An 11,305-nucleotide genomic window follows, 5' to 3' on the forward strand; every position below is an offset into this window, starting at 1 on the left:
CATTTTGTCCTGTCGTGATGACACCAAGGGGATATAACTTAGAAAATGATTTTTCTTTATTTTTAAGGTTTGATGGCACTTTTGGTTCAGCCGAAATCATCGCCATTTGCAAAGTCTAAAAGTCTACAGAGATTGTTCACTCTTTTAAACAGGTTTACATTTTTAACAACTTCTGTGTTTCAGTTGAGCCTGTGGGAAAAAAAACATTTACTGGATATCACTTTTGCCGAGTAATGAATTATAAACAAAATAACCCCTTTTTGGAACTGTTATTATTTGTTGAAAAGTTTTGACTCTGATGGTTTGGAACTAATCAATAAAAAATTTTAAATAGTGAACCCCAAAGTTTTAAAGTTAATGTATAAGATAACATGTTTTTAAAACTATGGTAATCAGAGTAATTTTCATTTCAATGTCCCTGCTCGCCTGATATGAGATATGAGATAGTTATTGACCTTGCAATATTATTTTTCAGGTTTATATTAAATAGTAATGACAATTCTCGAGCACAAGTGAGGATTCAGAAACTTTGGTTAACTTGCTTCAAAAACTACCCAGGTAAATGAATATGGATAAATAATTTCATTGCTAAATAATGACCTTAAAATGTTAAGCAGCTATGACAGTGTAATAAAGATATTGAATTGTAAAATAAATTATTTTCTATTAATTTATTGAAGTAGCAGGTTTTTTTAGGTTGAAAGCAGTGGCGTACACAACGATTCGCCAGGGGTTGGAACCATTAGCTTAGGGATAGTTATAAAGTAAGCCTTGCCAATTTTAATTTCAAGGAAGGTGTTGGCACCCCCTATACATAAAGGGACAATTAACTATTTTTTAAAGATGTATTTTTAGGTTTATATTCCACTCTATTCATAACAGGACAATAAGCTACTTTTATTTTAGGTGTCTTTTATCTTTTAGGTGTGTAGAGATCTTTCTGAACAAAAGGCTAGAATTCTAAATCACTGTTTTATAAAAAAAAATAGGTTATGCCATAGTGATTTGCAAATATTATTATTGATTTTTTGTATCTAAATATTATTTTTTTAAATATTTATATTTTAAATGCCTTCTTATACATTTAAATAAGATATTTTTTTCAATAAATAAATATATTTTATAAATATAAAAAAATAAAAAATTATGAAAAACCCAAATTCGGTGTTAAAAATGTTAAAAATCAAGAGCTTTGGATCATGGCTCCCTAATCAACACTAACTTATTGCTTGGTTTAAAAAATATATTACACAACCTCAATTTTGTCATGGTGCTTTTTAATCTTCTACACCTCCAATCAAAGCAAAAAAATTATAATGTTGCAAAATTCTGAAGTAAAATGTACTTTTTAAGGTTTCCTTCTTTGCAAAAAATTGTACGTGTTGTATTGATTTGTAAGACATGTAAACTGATCCTTCTCACTTTCATCCTAGTTCTTTTTGTTCCCATAGATTATTATCAACTAGAGATAAATAGTCAGGTACCTTTTTAAAATGTATTATTACTTTGATCTAACATCAGATTATCATATTCTCTAATAAAGCAAAACTTGTAGCGGTCTAAAACAACTACCCGCTCCTTCCGCCCCCTTTACCTCATCCCCTCCAACCTACTGAATAAGCAAACTGACCAAAAAATGACAGGATAAATAGCAACCTAAATTATCGACAATTTTTCTTTTGTCATAATATCAACGTCTATCGTTTTTATAAAATAAAATGATATCTTACATTGGTTCTAATAATTTCAGAAGTATCCCTGTCCAAACTATCGGCATACTGTAGATATAACGAAATTTTTGACAATATTTATGTCGAAATGAATTATGACATGATAAAAATAGCCTTACATGCTTATTCTTGACATAATAATGATACATTTTTTATATAAATAACCTTTTACTCCATCGTCATGATAACTTATTTTTAAAATAATCTTTCTCTCTAATATTCTATGAGCATATGATATTCCTTTTGAAATGAATCATAAAGCATTGGTGTGTGTAGTTTAAATTTCAATATCCTTCTCAGCATAATGGCTTGAAATATAGTTTCATATCCTGGTACTATATAGGTAAGAAATTTATTTTATATTTTTCTCGCATGTGTAGGTATATGATTATAAATATTTTCACATTTATTTATTGATGATTAATTTAATTGTGTCTGTGAAAACTATAAGATAAATTATGAATTTAATTCTCTCTTCTGGCTGTAACTTAAGACTTAAAGAAATAATTGACGATGCCCAATCTGTACCACTTTTGACGTCATATTCTCCATCTCTTTTTAGGGGTTTTCTTTCCCACTTCTCCTCTCATCTCCCTCATTTTATGACGTCACAGGAATTAAAAGTGGTGCAAAAGTGGTACAGATTGGGCTTCGTCAAATAAATTCTTCGTATTCAAACAAGAATATGAGGCGAAAGCCTTTTAAAGTTGTCAAATGGATGATTGGCAAGTGTTTTATGATCACTAAAAGTTTGATAATTAGAATAACAGACTAACTAATCACACAATTTACAAAGCCTTATATTTAATTACTAGTCACGAAGCGGCCTTAGGCCGCCTTAGGGTCCGAGTTATTAGAAAAAAACAGAGGGACATTTCAAATTATAGAGTAGCTTCTCTACTAAAAAATATTTTAGCAGAAAATCTTACATGAACTTTATATGTCTGTCTGGTACACACTCAGAATTATGATTTACTCTAAAATAAAAATAGAAAGCAAATTTGTCTGTGAGGATTTCGCTGACTAAAAAGCATCATATATTCAATTATCTTTGTCAGTCAGTCCGTCCATTATGCTAAAGTTTTAGTAATTAGATTTTATGGTTTTAGAGATGTATGTTTAAAGTTTACTGTATATATTTCTATTGAAATCTAATGTTTTAACCACATTGTCTATCTTATTAGATTTTTATTAACTTCCAAAGTTTATGGATGTTATCATATGTTTCTTTGTACTCTAATTGAAATGTCTGTCTGTCAGTAAGAAACCGTAAAGGGGTAAACGTGAATTTCTCTTCAGTTATTAAAGATAAATGGCTGGAATTAAGAAAACATCCCCATACTGATGAACATCCAGTATATAACTTACTTTGTCCGTCCGTCTGTTGGAAAGCTTTGATATGCATCTACTATCAAAGATATTGTATAAATCTATTGTAAACCTTTCCATGTTTTTTAGTTTTACTAAGGACTTATAAATAATGTCATCCTTGTTAAGCTTTAAAATTTCTTAGAAATTCTTATAATTAATCCTATCAAGAGTAAAGGCACATCAAGTGTAAACCTCGGTGGGTTAGGGCCCCTTGCAAGAATTAGGCTTATGGGAAAAAACTATCCCTTCTAATTTACAATTTATCTATATTACAAAGTAGAACGATGTCTGTCTGTGGCGCAGGATCTCGCTAACTGCTGAACCAATCGGGTTCTCCTTTACAGTGTAGCTTTTCATAGGTCCCGGGAAGGTTTATATTTATTTTCTTGGGGGGTGGAACACCCCCAACTCCCCAAAAAATGTAAAATGCCCCCCCCCAAAAATTTTTTTTTAAACTAAAATTAAAATAGTAGGGTCAATTACCCCCCCCCCCCAAAAAAAAATTTAAAAAAAAATATTTTTTAAATCTAAAATACGAAAAATTTGTTTGATTAAACCTCTTGGGGCGAAGCCGCTAGTTTATAAAATATGGAAGTGTATTTTCAATGCTTGATATGTACTCAATATGGGAAAGCACCCTAAACCTCACTTGCTTAATTATTATTAAATATATTTTATACGCGAAGCACCTTGTCCGTTTGAGGGTAAAACATAATTCTTCATCTGCTATTAAAGATATACGGCTTTAATTTTAAATTAAAAATGTATTTTTACCCTTTATATGCCGTCGGTCTGTCAGTATAGCTTTTAGTATTTCCAGGGAAGACTTTATTATCTTATCTTCTATTCAAGTTTTGTATGATTTACAACATACAACAATAAATAACTAATAAAAATATTTTTATTTGTAAATATATTGTCAATTTGATTTCAATGTCTCATTCTTAATATCTAATCTACTTAAACTGTTTTTAACCTATTTTTTTATCATATATCAAAAATATACTATGACACCAGTAGAATCAGACTGCAGAGCCCAAATTTGAATTAAGTCCCCAATAAACTTTTTTTGGGGGATTTAAAAATCAATTTTATATGTTGCTGTGATCATTTTGATGGAAGCAAAAGCATTTTTTAGTTTGGGGTTAAATTGTTTCTTACAGAACAATTTGATGTGATTCAGATTATATCAATACAATAATAAAAACTCTACTCTGTTCGATGCAAATAATTTTTTTCTAAAACAATAATTTATATAGAAGAAATTTAACATTAAAATAAAACGTATTATTCTGAAGTCTGAACCAATTACAAGTCTTGTTTCATTTCTGTTTTTTACAATTCAAAAAAGAGTGTTTTCACAAAGTGACTTATTTACAATGTAGTTAAATAATTTTTATTTAATTAAAATGAAAAGAATGAAAACTATACACGTAAAAGATACATAATTTTTAAAAATATTTAAAAAAAATAAGTTTGAATAATCTTATTTTATATCATATTTGTATATGTGTCAAAAATAATTTTGTTGTATTGCATAAACATTTGTTGACATCTTGTCATGTTGACATCAAATTTAACCCTTTACAGCCAATTTTTATGTGTTTAAAATAGGTGAACGAACACAAACATGTTAATGTTAATTCATTGGTATATTGTAAAGATTTAACTTTTTAGTGAATTTTTATAGTAAAATCATAAGGCCTAATTTTACTCTATACCAGAATACAATATTTATGAAGCAAAACACTCTAAAAGCTACGAATTTTACCCAAATAAAAAAAAGACCTTTTGCTTTGATCAAAATGACTACGGCAACAGTAAAAATTAATATTTAAATCCCCCCAAAAAAGTTTATTGGGGACTTAATTCAAATTTAGGCTCTGCAGTCTGATTTTACTGGTGTCATAGTATATTTTTTATATACGTTTTAAAAATAGGTTAAAAACAGTTTAACTGATTGGGTTCTCTATTTTAAATAAACTTAACATCGGTCCCGTGATGGTTTTAGGCTATTTAATTTTTAGATTTAAGTCTTGGGATGGGTTTAAGCTTTTTTTCTAGTCCGTAGATAATAAAGGGGCAAACGCTAATAATATATAAAGTTTTTTTGTCTGAAGGTTAAAATCTCAATAACTACTAAAGCGATTGGGTTCTCAATTTTAGGTAAGCTTCAAATAGGTCCCATGAGGGCATAAGGCTATTTCATTTTTAGATGGTTTTAAGCTATTTTTTCTAGCCTGTTTCTGCTCCTTTAATTAAAAAGCCCCTGGATGCTAGGTACGCATCCGTTAGGTATGCATTTTTTTATTCAGAATTAGAAATATGGATTTTGTTAAAATTTCCCTGACAATTCCTATGCCCTTTTTTTTGGGGGGGGGGGGGGGCGGGGGTTCACTGTATATTCACAGGGGAAATATTAGAAAATAAATAAAAATATATTAACTTGCACATAAAGATTACTTCAAGTTCAACTACTTACGTTAGAATTTCTGTCCGGTTGATTTTAGTTATTTATTTTGTAATAAAAGCCTTTGATACTATGAACGTAATAACATTCTGCCTTAGCGTTTTCTTTTTTATTAAAACCTCTCTCTCACACTTGCTTTTTCTTCCATTTTTCTTTTGATTTCTTTATTTGATCTTCAGATACGTATTTATAATAATGCCTTTTTCATTCTTTCAAAAATGCAATTTGAATTATGGAATTTATTTTCCAATATATATTTTTTTATATAACCATCACGAAAGGGTTAAAATGTTTTTAATTTTTGTTTGTAAATCTGAACACATTAAAAGAGGCGCTAGAATCAATTAATTTTAAAACTAAGTTTTCTTAAATTTACTATATTATGAATTTAAATTTTCTGTTTTAAGAATAGTAATTAAATACTTCAACATTATGTAAATAGCAACATAAAATAAAAAAGATGAATTTATTCTTAATAAAGTAAAATATTGGGCCTTATCGTTCTGGGCAATGAGAGTTTATTATGGATTATTGGAGCACTATGAGTTTTAAACATTTATTCCTTGGAAGACTTGAGCTCATATATAGACATTTATTTCCTATATAGATCTGACATGGATCTTGAAGCAATAATGCAGGCTGTTTTATAAATGTTAAAAATTGGAAGAATCTATTAAATAAAAGTTATCGCAAATATACTTAGTAAAAAATACATAGAATATTTAGAATTATTCAAAATTGATATTAGAATATCAGGGAATGATATTCTGATAAACAATTCAAAAAGGAAAATTTCCCCACAATCCCCTTCCCCTTTTTCTCCCCTTTTTTGCCACCCCTCTTTAGTTACATGAAACACTTGATAAGGTTTCGTGACTTTTTTTAGAATTTATTGTTATAATAGCTATCCTTATACTAAAGTAACAGGATGTTTGTGTGTCTGTCTGTGTGTTTGTTTGTACCGAAGGATCTCGCTAACCGCTGAACCGATCGGGTTCTCCTTAACAGGGTAGATTCTCATATGTCCCGGGAAGGTTTATAACTATTTTGGGGGAGGGTACCACCACCCTCCCTAGAGAAATAAATTTTTTTTTAATTTCTCAATTTTAGAAAGAGAGTTCAACGAAAAACAAACATCAAACAGTTAGGGAGTTGAATCCATTTTTATAGAAGCAGAAATATAATCTATGATTATGGTTTGGACCCTCTAAAACTGTAATCTACCTTTCCACTTTCCCCTCTCTTGGTGAAGATATCTTCAACGCCGATACGATTTTTGAAATGTAAGATTCTACTTTCCCCTCTCTTGGTGAAGATATCTTCAACGCCGATACGATTTTTGAAATGTAAGATTCCACTTTCCCCTCTCTTGGTGAAGATATCTTCAACGCCGATACGATTTTTGAAATTTAAGATTCCACTTTTGCCTCTCTTGGTGAAGATATCTTTAACAAGAGAGACAAAAGTGGAATCTTATATTTCAAAAATCGTATCGGCGTTGAAGATATCTTCACCAAGAGAGGGGATAGTGGAAGGGTAGATTACAGTTTTAGAGGGTCCAAACCATAATCATAGATTATATTTCTGCTTCTATAAAAATGGATTCAACTCCCTAACTGTCAAACGTAAATTTTTTTTTACTTTTTCTTTTAAAATCTAAAATAAGAAATTGAATTATTAAATTCGACTCTCTCCTCCTCAAATGCCCCTAGAGGCCTCTAGGGGCGTAGCCGCTAGTTTAAATATATAAAAATGAAGTTCAATCCCTAGATGTCCCTCCATTTTACACTTTTCACTGCATTGATAACAATTCATATTTCAAAAACAAATAGTTTGCTTACTTTTCTCCGAAACTACTTTATAACACTACTAGCCCCGTCCCTAACCTCTAGGGACTTTGCCCCAAGAGGTAATTTACAAAAAAATATAAATAAATGAAGTACCTCTGGTGCTGACACCACTAATTTCAAATTAATGAGAAAAAATTGAGTAGGATTTTTTTTGGGGGGGGGGGGGTGGTGTACCAACCCCCGAGAAAATAGCTTAAAACCATTATAGGACCAGTAGATATATTTCCTGAAGAGAAGAATCAAATTGGTTCAGTGGTTACCGAGATCTTCAGGAACAGATGGACGGAAGGACAGATAGACATCAAGCTACATTGTATCATAGAAAAAACGTTCGTCTTTATTTCAATGATTTCATTGCTGTGCTGCTTATGAATATTTTTAACCTTGTTAATTTATGCTCCAATCATCTAGGAAAATGATCAAAGAAAGAAAAATACATAGTAGGGGTCGGCAACCGCGCATAAGCCACTATAACCCGTTTTGACTAGTAGCCTTAAAATATATTATATGGACAAGTATTAACAAGTTTAGACAGCAGCCCACAGATTTTATAGTTGCAGAAAATACGGCTTATTTGGCACCTAAACAGGTGGCTGCCGCGCGGCTGCAGACTCTTGAAATGTATCTTCTTTAATGTAGATAATAAAAATAGAACAATCGGCAATAAATATGAAATAACCTGAATAGTAGTTCAGTTTCAACAATTACCTTCATTTGATATCATACTGTATTTAAGTAGCTCTATTCAAGGAAAAAAAGACTTTAGTGAAACGTTTTTTTTCAGCAAAGCTACTCCATAATTCGAAATGTCAACACTAGTTAATGTAAATATTTACAGTTTTTGCGAAGATTCCCATATTAATAGGATTTTCTCAGATGCTTTAAAAACTGAGGAATTATGACTTCTTTCTTGAAACAAAACTAAAACTAATATAAGTGGCCTTGCCCAAGTAACATGGGTCTCATTCTTCCACCAAGGTGAGGAAGGGGAAGAAAATAGCATAAAACCATCTCTAGGCTTTGACTTAAAAATAGAATAGCCTAGAACATATGTGAATCTTACATAAAACCTATTATTATTAGTGAGTTATTACTACTTTTTGTAATAGTAGCGGCTACGCCCCCTAGAAGCCTTTAGGGGCACTTAAGGTAGGAGGGGGGAAATTCGACTCCATCCCATTTTAAATTTGAGTTTTAAAATTGTAAAAAAAAATATTTTTTGGGATGGAGGGGGGTCAAGACACCTCCCCAAAAATAGTTTAAAACCTTCCCAGGACCTATAAGAAACTTTACTGAAAAGGAGAACAATATCGGTTCAGCGGTTAGCGAAATCCTTCGGGACAGACAAAAAACTACTCTATATAATAATATGACATTTGTTTTCAGTAGTTTAGAATGAATACCATTATATCTGGAATACTCTTTCTTTTGTTTCAAACAGGTATTATTTTTATTTTAGGATTCTCTAAGACCAATTAAAACATATCCAATTATAGTAATGACATGCACATACCGCTGCTATATCAGATGCTTGTGCAGTTTCAATTCGATGGGAGGGTAAAATGGATGACTGATGTTTGTCGAAAGTTTTCCCGAGTTGGGTTGTACTAATTCTTGTAACGATGACGTTATACAAGTTTATGTCATTTTGCTACATAGTGGTCTGTTGTTGAATTCAATTTAAAAATGTAGTTATCGCTCGACGCTCATACAAAGTGATAATTAAAGACTTTAGACCTGTCAAACTGAAATCTTTATTGAAATATTACATTAATTCAACAGTAACTTAAAATAAAGTAAAAATGAATTTAAAAAAGGAGGGAAGGGTTGTTTTATATTCAATGCTCAATCCATTCCTTTAGTTCAATGAGATTTGAAAATAATAATGCATGTCTTTATTATCCAGGAATACAAGCAGTGCCACTAGAAGCCTCATCAGATATATCTACTCCATCATCAACAAATACTTCTGAGTCAAATGATTCTGCTTCTAATATTACTGATATATCATCAGCAGGTTAAGTTTAATTTGATTTAATTTGATTTCATTTACCTTTAGCCTCTGAGAACTACTGCTACATAACAGAGGGTCAAATGCTAAATCAATTCTAATTAATTGTAATTAGAGGAAAAGGTATGTGGGGGGGGGAGGTCACTAATGTTCACCAACATTCAAGAGAACCTATAGGAGAAACCGTGGATGATAAATTGATGAACATCTACAATGATGATAAACAAAATTAGCCCTGTAAATTGAACTTATTGGTTGAAAAGTTTGGACACTGTTTTTTTGAACATGTCAATCAAGATTCAATATATTTTTTAAGTTTTGAAGTAAAGCAAATTAAAACTGAAGTTTATCTTAGATTCTAGTAATGGAACTACATTAGAACCAATTATTGCAATAGGACCAAACCAGGTATATTTTTTTGTGAACAAATAGTTAGTTTTTACAAATCTTGTAACTATTATCCTATTTTTTATATGTCCCATTTCTATTTTTTAAAGCTTCATGCATATATGTTAATGCTTTTTACGTAATTCAGCATTTTTGATAGAAACCTAAAATGGCTTTGTAAAGCAAAATAATAATTATAGAAGGGCATCCAAGCTTTTTGGGGTAGAGTAATAAAATGATTGATTTCAAAGTTTTTTTTGAGGTGGTCTTATTTATTTCTATTTTTTTTTTGATGGGGTGGGAGGGTAAACAATTCTTTACACCCTTCCCCTTTTAAATATAGTAATTCACTTATATTATTATCTACAATATAAGCACATAATCTTTCTAAGTATAGGTATACTGTTTGTTTATCTAAATTCACTTGTATTGTTATTTAAATGCAGCTTCACTACTTATAAATGTATTTATCCTTGCTAACACATTAAGATATGCTTTTGTTTAGAATCTAACAGATTCAGATTTAACTGACAGAATGAGGCAAAAAGAAGAATTGCGCCGTCAAATTCTTGCCTTGCTTGATGACCTGGACAAAGCTATACCCGACAACTCTACCAAACAAGCCAATGAAACATCTATAGATACTTTAACAGTTGATAATACAACATTGGTCAATGATACATCTGATTCAAGTAGCAATGAGACTCTTGATACAAGCACAGAATCATCCGATGATAATTCAACCGCAGTTGTTGATGATGATAAAGGAACAGGATCCAGTGAGGCAACAGCCAACAGCTCAGTAACAGCAAGTTCAGCATCCATAGAAGAAGTATCAGCGTCTTCAAGTGAAGCTACTATTTCAAGTTCCTCAGGTAAAATTTAGAATTTTAATTTATTTTAAAATTTGAACCTGAAATAGAGTTAGCCGCGCAGAGTTACTCATTAATGAATATTCTTGTTATTTCAATGAACCTAGATAGAATTGAGGCAGGCTGGTGTCCTAAAATAAGTCATTAAAAAAATGACTCTGAAATAGATATTCATAACACTTCCCCCCCCCCCCATGTTAAATTAAAATTTACACACATGAAACTTTTAGGGGGTAAAACATATATCTTCCATTGTTCTATCAATTAACTCCTAATCAATCTTATAATTATTTTTCACCATTGGCCATAATCGTCGATGCTAACATATCAATCATTATTATTTGTATACTTAGAAAATTCGACAGTGGCAGAGAACGAGGATACTTCTAGTTCAATATCAACAGAATTAACTACTACTCCAACAGCTTAATTTTTCAGTGAAAAGAAAAATAATATAATGTATGTACATAGTTTTCATAAAATTTGCCTGGTATTTAAGTCGACAATATATCCAATATAAACTATTACTACTACAATCTTATTTGACCTCTTTAACTGTATTCCAATTAAGTCAGCTTTATTCTCAAGTGTACAAGAAAGAAGTTGCAATAAGG

The 11,305-nt window shown here is 30.8% G+C and overlaps 1 protein-coding gene across 1 annotated transcript; it reads left to right on the forward strand.

Moving 5' to 3' along the window:
* The first annotated feature begins 1,975 nt into the window (after positions 1-1,975).
* LOC145326266 (uncharacterized) lies at positions 1,976-11,232 on the forward strand. The gene is made up of 6 exons (XM_080169475.1): positions 1,976-2,073; positions 8,808-8,862; positions 9,328-9,438; positions 9,788-9,840; positions 10,325-10,694; positions 11,045-11,232. The coding sequence occupies exons 2-6, from the start codon at positions 8,817-8,819 to the stop codon at positions 11,119-11,121; spliced, it is 657 nt and encodes a 218-aa protein (XP_080025601.1). The 5' UTR covers positions 1,976-2,073; positions 8,808-8,816; the 3' UTR covers positions 11,122-11,232.
* The last annotated feature ends 73 nt before the right edge of the window (positions 11,233-11,305 follow it).

The sequence above is a fragment of the Acartia tonsa genome, chromosome 8, assembly GCF_053477335.1.
Source record: "Acartia tonsa isolate MP-2025a chromosome 8, ASM5347733v1, whole genome shotgun sequence".
Lineage (NCBI taxonomy): Eukaryota > Metazoa > Arthropoda > Copepoda > Calanoida > Acartiidae > Acartia > Acartia tonsa.

What these genes read in the sequence shown, in the direction of transcription:
- LOC145326266 (XM_080169475.1), top strand. Translation starts at nt 8,817, where the DNA reads ATGAATACCATTATATCTGGAATACTCTTTCTTTTGTTTCAAACAG. An exon ending in TACTGATATATCATCAGCAG is followed by an intron (nt 9,439 to 9,787) that starts GTTAAGTTTAAT and finishes AGTTTATCTTAG; the next exon opens with ATTCTAGTAATGGAACTACA. An exon ending in TACTATTTCAAGTTCCTCAG is followed by an intron (nt 10,695 to 11,044) that starts GTAAAATTTAGA and finishes TTGTATACTTAG; the next exon opens with AAAATTCGACAGTGGCAGAG.